The sequence below is a fragment of the Gymnoscopelus braueri genome, assembly GCF_963280865.1.
Source record: "Gymnoscopelus braueri genome assembly, chromosome: 17".
Taxonomy (NCBI): Eukaryota; Metazoa; Chordata; class Actinopteri; order Myctophiformes; family Myctophidae; genus Gymnoscopelus; species Gymnoscopelus braueri.
In genome coordinates this window covers 21,132,937-21,153,012 of record NC_137617.1, presented here as the reverse complement: position 1 = coordinate 21,153,012, position 20,076 = coordinate 21,132,937, and the positions used below count along the sequence as shown (strand labels likewise).

At 48.4% G+C, this 20,076-nt stretch overlaps 2 protein-coding genes across 2 annotated transcripts; both read right to left on the bottom strand.

Moving 5' to 3' along the window:
* Positions 1–5,060: 5,060 nt before the first annotated feature.
* Positions 5,061–14,356, bottom strand: LOC308105035 (uncharacterized protein; the record flags this gene model as incomplete). The annotated part of the gene is made up of 6 exons (XM_080455670.1): positions 11,592–14,356; positions 10,113–10,200; positions 9,344–9,396; positions 7,741–7,828; positions 5,672–5,840; positions 5,061–5,585 (listed from the first exon to the last, which is right to left on the bottom strand). Exons 1-6 carry the CDS (start codon positions 12,994–12,996, stop codon positions 5,061–5,063), a joined length of 2,328 nt encoding a protein of 775 aa, XP_080311796.1. The 5' UTR covers positions 12,997–14,356.
* A 599-nt stretch (positions 14,357–14,955) lies between these two features.
* On the bottom strand, positions 14,956–19,913 carry LOC308105034 (uncharacterized protein; the record flags this gene model as incomplete). The annotated part of the gene is made up of 5 exons (XM_080455669.1): positions 14,956–15,534; positions 15,721–16,010; positions 16,916–17,047; positions 18,935–19,146; positions 19,873–19,913. 5 exons carry the CDS (start codon positions 19,911–19,913, stop codon positions 14,956–14,958), a joined length of 1,254 nt encoding a protein of 417 aa, XP_080311795.1.
* Positions 19,914–20,076: the final 163 nt, after the last annotated feature.

Sequence of the window (20,076 nt, the reverse complement as noted above, 5' to 3'; positions counted from 1 at the left end):
TGTTATAAATGTGAGCCAGTTGTAACAGTTAGGTTTGGCCACAAGGAAAAACAACACATTTCATAATAATAATAATAAAAGTCTAACATCAATGGGCGCTATCCTGGGTCACAGTGTTATTTTTTGTATTGAAATTCCCATAGGAGAATCTTAGATTGTGTCATAGAAGAACTGTATTTCAGAAATATACAAATCAGCCGGGCGATTTTAGCCTCCTCATAATGATATGAAACATCAACTGAGAGTAACAAAGTACTAGGCTAATTTATCTAAAGGGTTTGAATGTTTTACTGTTTTCTCCAAACACAGACGTTATGAAATGTAACTCAATATCATAAAGAACACAGAGTCACATACCTGACTCGCCGGGGTGGTTTGTTTATTTGAAACACAGTTCTTATATGAGGCGATCGAAGATATAAGATTTTCAATACAAAAAATAACACTGTGACCTAGGGGTAGTGGGCGTGACGTCAGGACTCTAATGACACATTTTATTTATAATGCACTTTTCATTTGAAACAAAGTGCTACAAACATGGTAAAACATTTGCATAAACCAACAGGCAGGCAGGCAGGCAGGCACAAGGAGGAATGTTTTCCAGTCAGAAAGCATTGAGAGGAAACTCCTCCCTTGTGCCTCAGTGATCCGCTCTACAGCCTCCTACTGTATCCTGTAATGTACATGCACACACACACACACGCACGCGCGCACACACACACACACACACACACACACACACACACACACACACACACACACACACACACACACACACACACACACACACACACACACACACACACACACACACACACACACACACACACACACACACACAGTGTTTCCGTATCCGCTCTAGACCCAGCCCAGGTTACATGTGATGATGTGTGTCTGGTTGAGTTTGAGGAAGAGACAACACTCAGGTAAACTCAGACAGATGGGATTAATGGAGGTGAAAAACATTGTCTTGTTCTGTCAACGTCTTCTCTGTAAATGAAGGTAAAATGACTTTAATCTGTATGTGAATTCACCAGGAAGGATCATAGTAGGAATTATTACTAATGTTTGATGAGTAGTTTACATTTTATACTTTTATACATTTTATACTGTATGAATTATGAATAATTATACAATACTTTTGTATATTTAAAAATGTATATTCTATGCAGACCAGATGAACATGTTTAATACCAAAAGTAAAAGTACTGAAATGTTTGAAAAAAAGCAGATCTACAAGCTCACAACGCGTCGTGAGCTTGTAGATCGGCTATTTTCAAATAGCCTATGTATAAAATAGGGCTGAAGTGGTTAAAGTATCTCTTATAATGTAATTATTTATATCTGCAAAGTAACTAGTAACTAAAGTTTTCTAATAATTGTAGTGGAGTAAAAGTACAATATTTGCCTCTGAGATGTAGTGGAGTAGAAGTAAAAGTATCCAGTACCCTATAAAGGACTGAAACGTTTCCTTTTTTAATTCACTATGAGCACAGAACACACCATGAGCATTTAAAATAAAGAAAATATATTTTCTTAAGTCTGTCTAAGGAGTTTTCCTTAAAATTGTTATGCAGTGAACGAGTCTTTTTCTACCAGTTTTCCCATACAATGAAGTATAAAATAGTGCCTTAATTAATGACAATAAGAGATACAAGGTTTCATGGTGACAGTGACGATAATATGTGTTTCTAAAGCCAGTCATCACCTGTAACCCTCTGTTGTACTGACATCAAACAGCCACCAGGTGACAGCGTTGTACTTGAAATACACAGTGTGTTTGTATGAGAAAACATTTAATCACTGAAACGGCAGGGGTCTTCAACAGGGGGTTCGTGTGTGTGTGTGTGTGTGTGTGTGTGTGTGTGTGTGTGTGTGTGTGTGTGTGTGTGTGTGTGTGTGTGTGTGTGTGTGTGTGTGTGTGTGTGTGTGTGTGTGTGTGTGTGTGTGTGTGTGTGTGTGTGTGTGTGTGTGTGTGTGTGTGTGTGTGTGTGTGTGTGTGTGTGTGTGTGTGTGAGAGAGAGAGAGAGAGAGAGAGAGAGAGTGTGTGTGTGTGTGTGTGTGTGTGTGTGTGTGTGTGTGTGTGTGTGTGTGTGTGTGTGTGTGTGTGTGTGTGTGTGTGTGTGTGTGTGTGTGTGTGTGTAACACGTAACATTTCAGATTATTTTATTAAAACTGGAGATTCCAACATCAACAACATTCACCACCTGCTATAGTCTGTATATGGAACACTTTCTTTCTTTCTTTCTTTCTTTCTTTCTTTCTTTCTTTCTTTCTTTCACATGCACCACAGCAACGTCGGTTTACCTCGTCTATCTTTTCATCCACCCCCCCCTCTCTCTCTCTCTCCTATAATCCAGTTAAAATAGTTAATTTAATCTTTAATACAGATACTTTTATACCAGTCTAGTTTCCCTCTACCAGTATGAACACCTCAGTAAATAAATATTATAAAACAAACAGAAAAGAACAGAAGAAACAGAACAAAAGGTGATTATGTCCAGTGATATAAAAATGATTGATAAAAACATTCAAATATGTATTTACATTAAAACTATCCTGTAAGGAAATAAAACATTGAGTCATTTTCAGAGTCAGTGAATGTAACTTGTTACTTTTAACACTTTTTCCTCTTTTTTTCAGCCGCTAGGCTATTATAATCTTTATTAATACTAATAGGTGATACAGTAACTCATAAGGCTATGATTGTACAAGTAATACATGTAATATTGTAGTAGCAGTAGTAGTCATCGTAGTAATTAGTGTTAATGTTGAGTTAAGTCACTGTTTTAACCACTTAAGCCCTTTATACTTAGTCATATGACAAATAGGGACAAATAGCCGATCGACAAGCTCACAATGCATCTCCATGTGATGCATGGTGAGATATTTCAAACATTTTGACTTTTTAAAATCTATTTTAATTGTTTCCCTTTTTTTTTTTTTTTGGAAAATATTTTGATTTTTTTTTTCTACAACTTTGGAAAAGTTAACATTTTGGGGATTTGTTTTGTTCATAACGACATGCCCACAATATGGACGCCAGTTTGAAAGTGGTTAATGTGTTGCTATGACAACACAACAACAGTGTGTGTTTGAATATCGGGAAGAAACCTCTTATCTCCAAATTTTAACTTTCTGTGTATTTTTTCCCCGTAAATTAACGCCCTACTTCATCATACTACAGCGTCACACAAAAGCATCAAAAGTAGCAGATCTACAAGCTCGAAACGCGGCGTGAAGCGACACGTTTCAAGGTTGTAGATCTGCTACTTTTCCTATTATCGAATTTGAATCCTGGACATATGAGGTTTCCACCCGACAGAGACGATAGAACAGCTTCAACGTAGCTTTGTGTTACAGTTCAACATGTTGCTGAGCCTGACGCACAACTTCAACACACACTAGAAACAACTCTCATCAATACACACACAACCCATGGCAACAGTAACCAGGAAGTGACACAGTAGAAACAAACACAACCCATGGCAACAGTAACCAGGAAGTGCCTCCTCTTAGTTTATAGCTCGGGGTGTATTTATCTGGTCTCTATGGTAACACGAGTGTCAATCGTTCCCTCAGGTCACTGTAATGTTGACGTTTGTCACAAATAATAATATTACAAAATATCAAAAACATCTCATACATCGTTTTAATCAATAATCTCAAAATGGCCGATGGAGCGCAGACAGAGAAACTCAAACATGGAGGATTCATGGAACGTGAACGCTACCAAATCTATCAGGTTGTAAAATCGACCGACGCATTCTCACACCCAGGTTGTACTACGGCGACCGGTTGGGCAACGTCTGACCAGGTGTCAGACGTTAGACACGGTTTATGATCCCAAGCCTGTCGGTGAGTAACTCGCACGGCTTAAGAGTTGGCAGAAGTGCACATCGCACCGCTCGGCACGGCTCTCGTTGGGCTAGCGCCTCGCTTAGACGTGCCTCGCGGCGCTCAAGTTGGTGCGCCTGCCTTGTTTTAAATGTTTTCGAGTTGGGAGAGAAAACACTGGAGCGATATTTATTTCCCTTCCATGAAGACTCAGCCTGTGATTGGCTGAGACAGGGGGGTAGGGAGCGCTCGTTGTGCTCAACGTGACGAAACATTCCGTCTACCGCGGCTTGCAGACTCGGACGGTGCGCTCATGGACGTGCGTTGGCCATAAGCTGCTCATCCTCTGCCTTTCGCTCACCTAGCGGATCGCTCGGCGGTGACTCGCTAGCCTCAGGCCTGCGTTCTTGGTGCGCCTGCCATGCTGAGATAACAGAAACAAACGTCTCGATGCAACAAGATGTTTTTGTTGCGGTAGATTTTGACCCAACACACACATCACCGTATTACAACCTGGGAGAAGACGTAGAAAATGACACATTTAGAGGTTCAATTCTCCAGTGATTTATGGCCCGTGTCCACCAAGACTTTTATTCCTGAGCGCAGTGCGTATGTTTTCATGTGTTTACAATGTGGAAACACCAGCAGCGTCACACGGTGCTGAACGTCTGTTCTGCGCCGTGAGTAAACGTCTGGCGTTTTTATCCGTGCGCCCAGAGTTCAACTCTGTGTTTTTAGGAAAGGTTTTTAGCAAAGCGCCTTGCGTGTTCCTCTGGGATAAAACACTTTGATGGACACACAGCCTTACAGTGGTTGAGAGCCTGGTCTCTGGAACCCTATAGCTCAGCGGTCCTCAAACATTATCAAGTCAAGGACAAATTAATTTGATCATCATGTCAAGGACCCCCATCTGACCTTGTGCCAGGGACCCCCATAAGGAGATTTGTGTTGTTAAGTTCTCAACATCATTCCAAAGTTTTCAGGATGTTTCAAGGTTTTTTCCGAACGTCTGGAAAATAGCCGATCTACAAGCTCATGACGGGTTGCATTGCGACACATTGTGAGCCTGTAGATCAGTTATTTTCAAACGGCCTAAGTATAAAATAAGGTTACGGTGTTTCAACTGTTCCTCATTTTTGCTGGACCCCCTGGAACACCATGAAGGACCCCTGGGGGACCCCCGGTGAGAACCACTGGCCCCTAGCTGATCTGAGGGGGGAGGGTCAGGCCAAGGCCAAGACAGACCCTGTTGACTCGAGGAAAACCTCGTCAAAGTCCTCCTCCTCCTCCTCTTCCTCCTCCTCCTCCTCCTCGCTGTCCCGTTCCAAGATGGCCGTCATGGGGAACCCCCGCAGGCGGCAGCGCCAGGCGAAGCGCCGGCCGGCCGAGGAGCAGAGCGGGGTCAGGGCGCGAGGGGGAGGGGCGTAGGGAGGGGGATGGGCGTACGGGTAGAGAGGGAGCGTAGGGAGGGAGCAGGAGGAGAAGGAGAGCGAGGAGGAGAGGAGGACCAGGTGATGATTGGTGGACGGGGACGGGGCTCTCTGCCCCTGGTCCTGTGGGGTCGCGGCGGGTACGTCCACCGCCGCGTGAAGGTTCAAGTCCGGCGTCGCGTACGGCGTCCGGGTCAAACGCTCGCCGTCTGCTTCGGTGTCCCGCTGTGATTGGTCCTGGTCGGGGTGAGTCTCAGAATGGAGGTCAAGCACGGGGTCAAGGTCGTAGTCGTGGGCGCGCGGCGGAGGCGCCGCCCTCTGCAGGCGGCGCGCGGAGGTGCGTAGGAGCTCCACGGCGGAGATGCGGACGGGTCACAGCGGAAACCTTTCCTCAGCAGCAGAGCCTTGAAGCTCTCACTGCTGCCCGACCGCCGGGCTCTAGGACCCAGGGGATGGGAGGAGAGGCAGGAGGAGGGCGGGAGGTCGGTGGGGGTCGGCAGGGGGGTGGAGGTTGAGGAAGAGCGGTGTCTGTCGTCCTCTGAATCCTTTCTCCCCAACATCTTCCTCTTTGACCTGGGAGACCAATGCAGAGACAGACAGACAGACAGACAGACAGACACACAGACATGTCAGGTAAAAAGAACTCAGAGTATTAACCTCACACCCTTCTTAGAGCGGTCCACTTACACAGGGATGCTGTCCTTGAATGGTCATATATATTCTAAGTAATGTGTCCTCCTGTTTTCTGCCTTTATTTTGTAGTGCCGTCCTAGTGTTTCCCGTTTCCCTTGGTTAACTGTTACCTGTCTTGTTTCTCCTGATGGTTGTGATTGTGAACCCCCATCAGTCACCTGTTACTCCCCTAGCCTATCCCTGTATTAATCGTTGTGTTCACCTGTGTGTGGTCACCCCTATGTGTATTTAAACCCTCAGTTCCATGTGTTCCCTGACAGTTTGTGCACATTTATTCCTAAAAGTTCCCAGTGTATTTTCCTTGTGCTGCCTGGTTGTTCCTTGTGCAACACATTCTCACTCCCACCTCTGTCGTTTTCACCCCCTAATGTGTCACTATAGAACTACTATAACACTACTAACACTAAAACGTACATGTTGGAGCTTCAAAGACTCCTTGAATCACAGGAGTGGGCAGCTGCCTCGGTGGATAACCTGGTAGCACCGCTTAGCTATAAAGTGCAACCTTCTGTGATCAATTCCCATCCGGAGAACAACTTCTTTTTATAATTTTTCTCCGCACAGATTTTGTGAGGTTAGGATTAGGTTTAGGTTTAGGTTTAGGTTAGAGTTAGGTTTAGGATTAGGGTTAGGTTTAGTTTTGTCCCGTCATGTCAAAACTTGACGTTTGAGGGCTGCTGACAGAGCGGCAAAATGTGACGCCTTAATGATGAATTTGTATTCATAAAGTAAAAAGAAAATTGTGAAAAAAGCTGATGTACAATCTTCACAACACATGTACAGTTTGTACACAGGCTGTTTTCGTCGTACGAGAAGCTCATACTTGCTTAACATCTGAAAAAGCACAAGTGTGTGTGCATGTGCATGTGTGGGGTCTCAGGTTTTGTCAGGGGGAAAAGAAAAAAAAGGTTGTGAAACACTGACGGACAACAAGCATCCTAAGGGAACCACAGACACAAAACTACACTCTTCTATCCAGGGAACTACAAGGTCCAGACCTCCTAACACTCAGTAGCCAATCACAGCTTTACCTGCCGGGTCAAACCCCGCCCATCTGAGGCCTTTCATGCCGTGCCTTCCCACACTGCATTGCTCCAGGTACGAGGAGGATGAGATGAAACACATTTAAACTTCACACGTCATGTTATTAATGTGTGTGTGTGTGTGTGTGTGTGTGTGTGTGTGTGTGTGTGTGTGTGTGTGTGTGTGTGTGTGTGTGTGTGTGTGTGTGTGTGTGTGTGTGTGTGTGTGTGTGTGTGTGTGTGCAGGGGCGGCCTTAATGATCTGGGGGCCCGTTTCAAGAGCTCATATGGGGGCCCCATATGCACCCCCCCCCAAAAAAAATTAATAATTTGTGGACTGAAGTTGGTTTGCTTCCACAATCCATAATGATGCATTTTCTAACTAAATTAATTAGGCTATCTGCACTTCCACCATGGACAGACAGCTAAAACGACTCACTCACATGATTCACTTGAGCTGAGCCCTGATTCAATCAGATCTACATCCTCTTCTTGCATGAAATTCTTGGACGTCGGCCAGCCAGAGGCGGGCCCCAGACTGGGATGCAAGTCAAAAAATATTATTATTATTATTATTATTTTATTTTTTTTGGGGGGGGGGCCCTGAGGTTGGGGGCCCGTTTCAATTGAAACGGTTGAAACATAGGAAAGGCCGCCACTGTGTGTGTGTGTGTGTGTGTGTGTGTGTGTGTGTGTGTGTGTGTGTGTGTGTGTGTGTGTGTGTGTGTGTGTGTGTGTGTGTGTGTGTGTGTGTGTACCTGTGTATGACAGCAAACAGGTCCTCTGTAGTTCTGGGTCGACTGGAGGCCAGCATGTCCTCTGCAGATACACTACCAAACATTTCCACTAGAGGGAGACAGAGACAGGAAGATAGGGAGACAGAAATGTATTACATTTGTCTTTCATAACTTTACACTAAAATGTATTTATCTTTGTCTGTGTTTACTAGCAGTGGATGGTAACTAAGTACTTTCATTTGAATACTGTACTTTTATTTTACTTCATTATTTCCATTTGTTTATACTTTATACTGTTACTCCACTATCAGAGACATATATTGTAGTGTTTTACTCCACTACAAGTGACAGTTGTATTTCGTCACCTTGCTAAACTAATGGTCTAAGTCATTTTTGGAGGAAAATGTTATTTTTGCCTAAGTCAGCTCCTCATGACACTGGCCACCTCTGGTAAAATCGCCCATCTCCTAATTGAAAAGGATCATGCTGTTCACTCCCCTTTTAGTATAATGGCCTAACTCCCTAGTGTGACTTAGGCCAAAATAGGCCATTTTCTTTGGCCTAAGTCACATGGTTTTGTGACTTAGGCAAAAGAAATGCCCCAAAAATGCCTAATTATTTGGCCTAAGTCAGATTCAATCCTATTTAAACCTAATTAAATCTCTTATTTTACATAACTGACAGACAGTGTTATTTTTATTTTAATAGTCATAATTTGTTATAAACGTTTTGGGTGAAATGATTAAGAAATATCATATAGTTTTGTTTTGGATCAGTTTTTTATTTTTCCTGAAAAACTTTTAAAAAATGACTTGGGCCTTTAGTTTAGCAAGGTGACGTTGCTAGTTAATCATCAGATTTAGATTATTAATATAAAACACATCAAGTGGTAAATGAACATGTATGAATGTAGGTTAAGCTATCCAGGAGCACAGGAAGTCTTTAACATCAGCCCCACATTAACAGCTGCAACCTTAAAGTGATGAAACCATGCATTACTAATTACTAATAATGTGATTATTACTTTTAATGTTGGTAGTTTGTTTTGATGCCAATTAATGCCAATTAATGTGTACTTAAGTAATGTTTTGAATGCAGGACTTATTTCTACATTGAGGTATGGCTATTTTTACTTCACTAAGTTATCTGAGTTCTTCTCACCACTGCGGAGGTTCTCAAAGTGGGCTCCTCCCCGGAGCCCACTTTGAGAACCTCCGCAGTGGTGAGAAGAAGGTCCCCAGAGGTCCTTGAGGGGGTTCCAGGAGGTCCCTAGCAGAAAAAAAATAAGAATTTTCACAAATGTTCTATAATAGCCGATCTACAAGCTCACAACGCTTTGTGAGCTTGTAAATCGTCTATTTTTGAAAATTCTTCTTGACAAACCTACTCTGATGGGGGTCCCTGTCACCAAGTACTTTCAAATGGGGGTCTGTGGCCTAATATGTATCAATGTAGGGGTCCATGACATGACAATGTTTGAGAACATAGAAGATGTTTTACCATCAACAGGACCATCGTCTCTCCTCTTTGACTCTTCCTCTCTCTCCTCCTCTAGTATCAGGAGGTCGGGTAGGAACTACAAGGTCCAGACCTCCTAACACTCAGTAGCCAATCACAGCTTTACCTGCCGGGTCAAACCCCGCCCATCTGAGGCCTTTCATGCCGTGCCTTCCCACACTGCATTGCTCCAGGTACGAGGAGGATGAGATGAAACACATTTAAACTTCACACGTCATGTTATTAATGTGTGTGTGTGTGTGTGTGTGTGTGTGTGTGTGTGTGTGTGTGTGTGTGTGTGTGTGTGTGTGTGTGTGTGTGTGTGTGTGTGTGTGTGTGTGTGTGTGTGTGTGTGTGTGTGTGTGTGTGTGTGCAGGGGCGGCCTTAATGATCTGGGGGCCCGTTTCAAGAGCTCATATGGGGGCCCCATATGCACCCCCCCCAAAAAAAATTAATAATTTGTGGACTGAAGTTGGTTTGCTTCCACAATCCATAATGATGCATTTTCGAACTAAATTAATTAGGCTATCTGCACTTCCACCATGGACAGACAGCTAAAACGACTCACTCACATGATTCACTTGAGCTGAGCCCTGATTCAATCAGATCTACATCCTCTTCTTGCATGAAATTCTTGGACGTCGGCCAGCCAGAGGCGGGCCCCAGACTGGGATGCAAGTCAAAAAATATTATTATTATTATTATTATTTTATTTTTTTTGGGGGGGGGCCCTGAGGTTGGGGGCCCGTTTCAATTGAAACGGTTGAAACATAGGAAAGGCCGCCACTGTGTGTGTGTGTGTGTGTGTGTGTGTGTGTGTGTGTGTGTGTGTGTGTGTGTGTGTGTGTGTGTGTGTGTGTGTGTGTGTGTGTGTGTGTGTGTGTGTGTGTGTGTACCTGTGTATGACAGCAAACAGGTCCTCTGTAGTTCTGGGTCGACTGGAGGCCAGCATGTCCTCTGCAGATACACTACCAAACATTTCCACTAGAGGGAGACAGAGACAGGAAGATAGGGAGACAGAAATGTATTACATTTGTCTTTCATAACTTTACACTAAAATGTATTTATCTTTGTCTGTGTTTACTAGCAGTGGATGGTAACTAAGTACTTTCATTTGAATACTGTACTTTTATTTTACTTCATTATTTCCATTTGTTTATACTTTATACTGTTACTCCACTATCAGAGACATATATTGTAGTGTTTTACTCCACTACAAGTGACAGTTGTATTTCGTCACCTTGCTAAACTAATGGTCTAAGTCATTTTTGGAGGAAAATGTTATTTTTGCCTAAGTCAGCTCCTCATGACACTGGCCACCTCTGGTAAAATCGCCCATCTCCTAATTGAAAAGGATCATGCTGTTCACTCCCCTTTTAGTATAATGGCCTAACTCCCTAGTGTGACTTAGGCCAAAATAGGCCATTTTCTTTGGCCTAAGTCACATGGTTTTGTGACTTAGGCAAAAGAAATGCCCCAAAAATGCCTAATTATTTGGCCTAAGTCAGATTCAATCCTATTTAAACCTAATTAAATCTCTTATTTTACATAACTGACAGACAGTGTTATTTTTATTTTAATAGTCATAATTTGTTATAAACGTTTTGGGTGAAATGATTAAGAAATATCATATAGTTTTGTTTTGGATCAGTTTTTTATTTTTCCTGAAAAACTTTTAAAAAATGACTTGGGCCTTTAGTTTAGCAAGGTGACGTTGCTAGTTAATCATCAGATTTAGATTATTAATATAAAACACATCAAGTGGTAAATGAACATGTATGAATGTAGGTTAAGCTATCCAGGAGCACAGGAAGTCTTTAACATCAGCCCCACATTAACAGCTGCAACCTTAAAGTGATGAAACCATGCATTACTAATTACTAATAATGTGATTATTACTTTTAATGTTGGTAGTTTGTTTTGATGCCAATTAATGCCAATTAATGTGTACTTAAGTAATGTTTTGAATGCAGGACTTATTTCTACATTGAGGTATGGCTATTTTTACTTCACTAAGTTATCTGAGTTCTTCTCACCACTGCGGAGGTTCTCAAAGTGGGCTCCTCCCCGGAGCCCACTTTGAGAACCTCCGCAGTGGTGAGAAGAAGGTCCCCAGAGGTCCTTGAGGGGGTTCCAGGAGGTCCCTAGCAGAAAAAAAATAAGAATTTTCACAAATGTTCTATAATAGCCGATCTACAAGCTCACAACGCTTTGTGAGCTTGTAAATCGTCTATTTTTGAAAATTCTTCTTGACAAACCTACTCTGATGGGGGTCCCTGTCACCAAGTACTTTCAAATGGGGGTCTGTGGCCTAATATGTATCAATGTAGGGGTCCATGACATGACAATGTTTGAGAACATAGAAGATGTTTTACCATCAACAGGACCATCGTCTCTCCTCTTTGACTCTTCCTCTCTCTCCTCCTCTAGTATCAGGAGGTCGGGTAGAGACAGCGCCCCCCTCAGGCTGTCATTGGACAGCAGGCTGCTCAGGGAGTGCCTGCTCTGACCAATCAGCTCGCAGGAGGCGTCCGTGTCGCTGCTCTCCTCCTCCTCCTCCTCCTGCTCCTTCCTCCTCGTCATCATCACCTGCTCCTCCACTCGCTTCCTCTCCTGCATCCTCATCTCCTCCACCCTCATCTCCTCCACCCTTATCTCCTCCATCTTTCTCTCCTCAATCTTCGTTTCTTCCTTCTTTCTTTCTTCCTTCTTTCTTTCTTCCTTCTTTCTCTCCTCCATCCTTCTCTCCTCCATCCTTCTCTCCTTCATCCTCCTCTCCTTCACCTCCCTCTCGTCGCTCCTCCTCTTCACCTCCTCCTTCTCCTCCTCCGTGGATGAGCACGAAGACGAAGAGGACGAAGACGACGATGAAGAGGAAAGCGCCGTGGGCGGCGGCATCATGGCCAGCTTCCTCTCCACCCTCCTCCTTTTCTTCTTCTTCTTCCTCCCTCTGTTCTTCTGTCCCTCTGACACCATCGTCATCATCATCGTCATCCCTCTCTCTTCAACCCTCTGCGTCTCCTTCTCCTCTTCCTCCTCCTCCTCCTCAGCCAGGGAGGACCTCATGAAGCCCCTGTGAACTCTCCTCTCCCCCCCCCTGGGCTCCTCCTCCTCTGCTGCCCCGGACGTTTCCGTCCTCCTGGTCCTGGTCTCTGGGTCTCTGTCGGGGACGACGGCGTCCGTCTCGGGTTTGGTCCGTTTGGGCGACGGGATCATCAGCCAGTCTGGTTTCTTGTGCGGGATCGGAGGCTTCTGCCTCTGAGGGGAGGTGACCGGGGTGTGTGCTGGAGAAGATGGAGAAGCTGAGGTTTGTGTTGAAGGTAAGGTGTGTGCTGGAGAAGATGGAGAAGCTGAGGTGTGTGTTGAAGGTAAGGTGTGTGCTGGAGAAGATGGAGAAGCTGAGGTGTATGCTGAAGGTAAGGTGTGTGCTGGGGAAGATGGAGAAGCTAAGGTTTGTGTTGAAGGTAAGGTGTGTGCTGGAGAAGATGGAGAAGATGAGGAGTGTGTTGAAGGTAAGGTGTGTGCTGGAGAAGATGGAGAAGCTGAGGTTTGTGGAGAAGCCGAGGTTTGTGCTGGAGAAGTTGAGGTGTTTGTTGAGTGTGTCGGATAGGCTAAAGTGTGCGTTGTCTGTTTTCTAGAAGGTGAGGTCTCTGTTGCTGAAGGTGAGGTTCGTGCTGTGTGTGCTGGAGAAGCTGAGATGTGTGCTGTAGAAGGCGAGGTGTATGCTGAGTGTTTTGCAGAAGATGTGGTGTTTGTGGTAGACGTGGGAGAAGCTAACATGTGCGCCGGAGAAGTTCTAGGAGCTGAGGTGTGTGCTGGAGAAGGTAAGGTCCTTGTTGGAGAAGGTGCGTGTTCACATGCGGGAGTAACGGATCGATCTGATCGGGTGCTGTCGCCGGTAATAGATGGCACACTGTCCTCAGGAATACCTCTGGGAGTTCCTCTCGCCTTCCATGGGTATTTTTTCTGGCCCCGGGGGACCTCAGAAGCCCCAGTGCCTCAAGATCAGGTTTCTTGGGAAGGATGGGTCTCTCCAGGGACCGTGCTTTCACAGGAGAACCCCGTGGCTTAGAGGTAGTGTCACTGTTCGGTGGGATGGCTCTCTCCAGGGACTTCACGGGAGAACACCACGGCTTAGAAGCAGGTGTGCAACGGGTGAGTGGAGTGTCATTGACGGGCCTCAGAGGAGCATCACTTTTTATTGCATTGAGTACGTCTTTAAAACTGTCCCTACGTGTCTCTTCTTTGTACTCTGTCCCTGTGATGTCGGGGACAGAAGTATCTCTGTCTGAGAACGTAAAGTACTGAGCCTGTTTTTGCCAAATGTCTTCAGTGTTTCCCTGTTTCTCAGCTAGCTCTATTATCATAGCATCAGTCATCTGCTGTCGCAGGTACTCCGCTGGCATCAGTGGTTCTTGTACGTTTGTGTTGATGTAGTTAGCATCGGCCTCAGGCTGTGTCACAGTGGTCTATCAGGGCTAGCTGGTAGACTGTTGATTAGCATAGCACTATCAGGGCTACCTGGTAGACTGTTGGTTAGCATAGCACTATCAGGGCTAGCTGGTAGACTGTTGGTTAGCATAGCACTATCAGGGCTAGCTGGTAGACCGTTGGTTAGCATATCAGGGCTAGTTGTTAGACTGTTGGTTAGCATAGCACTATCAGGCCTAGCTGGTAGACTGTTGGTTAGCATAGCACTATCAGGGCTAGCTGGTAGACTGCTGGTTAGCATAGCATACACCTCTTCATGTTGGCTGTAGTGTTTCTCATGCTCAGTGTCTTGAGGAGGGACGTCACAGGTCAGACTCGGTACAGAGCTTTGCTGCATTGTTTGGCTAGCATCATTGCTAACATTAGCGCTCCTGGGGCTTTGAGCAGCAGTATCTTCATATGTATCAGATCTTTCGCTCATTAATGCTTGACTAGCATCCGGAGCTGGCCTTGCGCTCACGGCTAGCTTAGCATCAGCGCCGGCTGGGTGCTGGACATTAGCATCATCCGGCGCCGTAGTGCCGGTTAGCGTGGCACTAGCAAGCAGGCCCTGCTGTTTCTTGACGGAGCGAAGTTTGATCCCGTGCAGCGCCTCAGCGGTGACCAGGGGACGGGAGGGGCTTCCTGGACTGCAGGCCAGGCGATGAGGAGCGCCCTCTCTGGCGGGGAGCGGGGGCAGGGATTTGGGGAGGGAGTGGGAGGAGCTACCAGAGGGGAGAGGAGGAGGAGGTGGCGGGCGAGTAAGGGGAGGAGTCTCATAGTTGACTGACAGTCCCGGGAGGTCCAAGGGGGAGGGAGAGGGGAGGTCAGAGGTCGCGACGACTGCTTTAAGGCGTGGGAGTAAGGAGGCGGGGGCGGGCGAGGGGAGGGAGGGGGGAGAGGCGGGGGAGGGGGAGGTGAGACAATAGACAGCTTGGGGAGGGGAGGAGGCGCGGGGATGGGAGGGGGGGAGGAACGGCGGCTCTTCCCCGGCAGAGGGGGAGGCGGCGGAGGGGGCGGGTGCTTGGCGGAGGACTCCGAGGAGGTGCAGGAAGAGAGGGAGGAGGTGGAGGAGAAAGAGGAGGACAGGGAGGACTTCCTCTCCGGCACGGAGGGCTTGGGCCTCCCCTCGGCCCTGGTGGGTGTAGAGGAGGAGGAGGGGGAGGAGGTGACGAGGGGGGAGGAGGGGGTGAGAGGGGAGGAGAGCGGGGTGTTGGACTGGCTGGAGTAGCCGCTGGAGGGTGAGGTGAGGCGCCGCCGGGCCCCTCCTCAGGGAGTCACAGCGGCGGGGCGGGGCCGGGGCCCGCTTGGACTTGCGGAACAAGATGCTCCGGGGCGTGCCGCTACGCGCGTAACGAGGGGAGGAGGAGGAGGAGGAGGAGGAGGCCATGGAGGAGGAGATACTGCGGCCATACTGCCTCCCGGGCGCGCCGCGCTCCTCCTCGTACCACGAGGGGTTCGAACCGCCGCCCATGTCCTCGGAACACAGCGAGCTGCAGTCTGTACGAGAGGAGGGAGACGAGAGGAGGAGCGGGTCGCAGCTCCAGCCCTCCTCCTGGCTGAGGCCTGTGGAGGAGCTGGGGGAGAGCGGGTGATAGTCCCAGCTCTGCTCCTCCAGAACCTCCAGGTAGCTGAACTCAGAGCTGTCACTGGGGTAGGACCACTCCCCCATCTGCCCGGGGGGGAGGAGGGGGGCCGGGCGGTCCGACAGGGGGAGGAGGGGGAGGTGGGGGAGGAGAGGGGGGACTGGGGGACGTCCCGGGGGGCCTCGGGGTCAAAGGGCAGCAGGGGCAGCAGGTCGCTGGGGAAACCCTGTAGGTCCTGCAGGCGGACGGGCGAGTCAGCAGCCTGGAGAGAGAGAGAGAGAGAGAGAGAGAGAGAGAGAGAGAGAGAGAGAGAGAGAGAGAGAGAGAGAGAGAGAGAGAGAGAGAGAGAGAGAGAATTTTACATGAAATATTGTCTTAAAAAGTATTGTATTATTATCTTTCAAGCTTCTCTAAACGTCTCTAATCCTATGATCCTACTGTAACTAACCAGTGAGTATGATGACGTTTCACTGAGCGTCCTGTAGGGGGCGGTGTCCTCCTCCTCCTCCTCAGCGGGGGATGGGGTGCGGATGCTGGGGTTGGGGGTGAGGGTGGGGCTGAGGGAGGCCATGAGGCTGGAGATGCCCTCTCCTCTCTGGGCTCTGATGCGTCTCCTCCTCTGACCCCCTCCTGCTTCTCCTGCTGCTGCTCTCTGCTGCCCCTCCTGGTGGGATGGTGTCACTGCGGCGTACTGGACCTCTGCAACCTCTGACTGCTGAACCGCATCGCACTTATAGGCTGCACACGCACACGCACACACGCACACACACACACGCACACACACACACGCGCAAACACACACAGTGGTGGAAAAGTAAGTAAGTATATTTACTCAAACTTGCCGTGTGTGTCTCTTTTGGCCGCGGAGTGCGCCGTGCCGAACGGCAGTTCGGACGGACCATCGGTTTCCGAGAGAGGAAGGATGGTGTAAACACCAAGGGTTCAAAACCCGGTCCCCCGTGGATAGCCATCATCTTAACCACTAGCCTAAAGGGGAATTAATTCTCCTTGTCTAGAGGAGATATTAGGCTTTTCCTCATCAGCCAGAGGCTCTGAGCTCTACTAATACTACACTCACACATATCTGTATCTGTTTAATCTGGGAACCCATTCGGTAACAAAAATGGAAAAATATATGTTTTCCCCTTTGCCTTTGGGGGCACCGCCTCCTTTTTTTTGTAGAAACAGCAACTCTGTTTGGCTCCTGTTTGTATAAGAAATGACTACTTTTTAGCTTAGTTTTATTGTTTTTAAATGAATACAAATAATTCACGAAATGCCTTGAATTATAGGAGCTGAAACTAAAGGTTTTGAACGAGTAGGAGTACGCTATCTTTCGAAGGTGGCTGTATAATAGTGATGTCATACCCAGCTCTCTGATGATGTCATCAGGCATCTCATCATAATAATAGTGATGTCATACCCAGCTCTCTGATGATGTCATCAGGTATCTCATCATAATAATAGTGATGTCATACCCAGCTCTTTGATGATGTCATCAGGTATCTCATCATAATAATAGTGATGTCATACCCAGCTCTCTGATGATGTCATCAGGTATCTCATCATAATAATAGTGATGTCATACTCAGCTCTTTGATGATGTCATCAGGTATCTCATCATAATAATAGTGATGTCATACCCAGCTCTCTGATGATGTCATCAGGTATCCCGGTGATGGTTTGTCGTCGGCTGTTCCTGCGAGGTCGTCGTGGCAACGTCTCTGTGTACGACATCACCCGACGGAAGCTAGCCTGGCGCTCAAAGCTCTCACCTGCACGCACATGCACACGCTCACGGCTAGCTTAGCATCAGCGCCGGCTGGGTGCTGGACATTAGCATCATCCGGCGCCGTAGTGCCGGTTAGCGTGGCACTAGCAAGCAGGCCCTGCTGTTTCTTGACGGAGCGAAGTTTGATCCCGTGCAGCGCCTCAGCGGTGACCAGGGGACGGGAGGGGCTTCCTGGACTGCAGGCCAGGCGATGAGGAGCGCCCTCTCTGGCGGGGAGCGGGGGCAGGGATTTGGGGAGGGAGTGGGAGGAGCTACCAGAGGGGAGAGGAGGAGGAGGTGGCGGGCGAGTAAGGGGAGGAGTCTCATAGTTGACTGACAGTCCCGGGAGGTCCAAGGGGGAGGGAGAGGGGAGGTCAGAGGTCGCGACGACTGCTTTAAGGCGTGGGAGTAAGGAGGCGGGGGCGGGCGAGGGGAGGGAGGGGGGAGAGGCGGGGGAGGGGGAGGTGAGACAATAGACAGCTTGGGGAGGGGAGGAGGCGCGGGGATGGGAGGGGGGAGGAACGGCGGCTCTTCCCCGGCAGAGGGGGAGGCGGCGGAGGGGGCGGGTGCTTGGCGGAGGACTCCGAGGAGGTGCAGGAAGAGAGGGAGGAGGTGGAGGAGAAAGAGGAGGACAGGGAGGACTTCCTCTCCGGCACGGAGGGCTTGGGCCTCCCCTCGGCCCTGGTGGGTGTAGAGGAGGAGGAGGGGGAGGAGGTGACGAGGGGGGAGGAGGGGGTGAGAGGGAAGGAGAGCGGGGTGTTGGACTGGCTGGAGTAGCCGCTGGAGGGTGAGGTGAGGCGCCGCCGGGCCCCTCCTCAGGGAGTCACAGCGGCGGGGCGGGGCCGGGGCCCGCTTGGACTTGCGGAACAAGATGCTCCGGGGCGTGCCGCTACGCGCGTAACGAGGGGAGGAGGAGGAGGAGGAGGAGGAGGCCATGGAGGAGGAGATACTGCGGCCATACTGCCTCCCGGGCGCGCCGCGCTCCTCCTCGTACCACGAGGGGTTCGAACCGCCGCCCATGTCCTCGGAACACAGCGAGCTGCAGTCTGTACGATGTCATCAGGTATCTCATCATAATAATAGTGATGTCATACTCAGCTCTTTGATGATGTCATCAGGTATCTCATCATAATAATAGTGATGTCATACCCAGCTCTCTGATGATGTCATCAGGTATCCCGGTGATGGTTTGTCGTGGCAACGTCTCTGTGTACGACATCACCCGACGGAAGCTAGCCTGGCGCTCAAAGCTCTCACCTGCACGCACATGCACACGCACGCACACGCACGCACGCACACACACGCACGCACGCACGCACGCACGCGCACGCACGCACGCACGCACGCACGCACGCACGCACGCGCACACACACACACACACACACACACACACACACACACACACACACACACACACACACACACACACACACACACACACACACAGGAGAGGTTAATCATCAGTTTATAGTAGATGAGTGTCTGTACAACACATATAGGTTCTGTATGATGTACATCAGGGGTCTTCAACAGGGGGTCCGGGACCACTAGGGGGTCCTTAGAGTTACTACAGGGGGGTCCGGGACCACTAGGGGGTCCTTAGAGTTACTACAGGGGGTCCGGGACCACTAGGGGGTCCTTAGAGTTACTACAGGGGGGTCCGGGACCACTAGGGGGTCCTTAGAGTTACTACAGGGGGGCCGGGATTGAACCATTCCTATTCTGAACCTCTTATGTACAGTGTGTGTGTGCGTGTGCGTGTGTGTGTGCGTGTGCGTGTGCGTGTGCGTGTGTGTGTGTGTGTGTGTGTGTGTGTGCGTGCGTGCGTGCGTGCGTGCGTGTGTGTGTGTGCGTGTGTGTGTGTGCGTGTGTGTGTGTGTGTGTGTGGTACCTGTCACATTAATAGCCACTATGTCAGCAGGAACACACTGGGCTTGTTGCCTCATCTTCTCCTCTGGGGTGGGCAGCCGGGGGCGGGGCACAAACGCCATCTCCCCGGCGACCGGCGGCGGCGGCGGGTAGGAGGCCCCGCCCCCCGCCGGCGCGTACTTGGCGGCGATGACGTCATCATCATCACAGCCGGACGTGATGATGTCATCACAGCTGTACGTGATGTCACAGGGGTTTATGAGCGGGGTCAGAGGTCGGGCGGCTGCGAAGAAAAACCTCTCGTCCTCCTCCGAGGAAACAGAGGACTAGAGAGAGAGAGAGAGAGAGAGAGAGAGAGAGAGAGGGGGGGGGAGTAAATTAGTAATTGTATGTATGATTGTTGTCGGGCAGAAACCTTGCATCTCCACATTTCAACTGTTTTTTTGTGTGAATTAATACCAAGTAGCAAAAATAGCCAATCTACAAGTGACATGTTGTGGGCTTGTAGATCTGCTATTTATTTATTTTTAAGTGGAAGTGGTTAAGTCTTTGTTTTTTTGTTTTTTGTTTATATCATTATTTAACCTAGAAAAATATTAACAACAGCTTTGATCCAGAAGCAGCTCAGTGGCCTAGTGGTTACAGTGTCTGCCCTGATTTTGGGAGGTCAGGGTTCAATCCCCTGGTCGGGTCATAGGCCTACTAAAGACTATAAAACTGGGACCCAGCATCAAGGGTTGGGTTGGGGGTTAGTCCCTGTTATTAGCGTCATGTCAGGGGGTTTACTTCATACATCAAGCTGGCCTCATGCTACAGGAGATCCTCCACATGCCTCGGCAAAGCAATTACTTTGACTTTAGGGAGATATTAGTCTTTCGGTCTTCAGGCTACAGAGACATCCGTAGAAAGGGAAAGGCTTTTAGCTCCTCATACAGGTGTGTTCTGTTCTATGAGCGTTACTGCCTCTTCTTGACTGTCTCAGTCAGGACTCCACGTCCCATGGTAGGAGCTTTGTGGCTTTGGAAGGCCCACCTGAATATACAGATATACTGTACAAGACCACTGGTTCTCAGCATGGGAGTCCGGGGACCACCAAGGGGTCCAAAATGGACCGTCACGGACCTGTAACTCGGAGTGTACGACTGAAGCCAAATGGACCCTTGT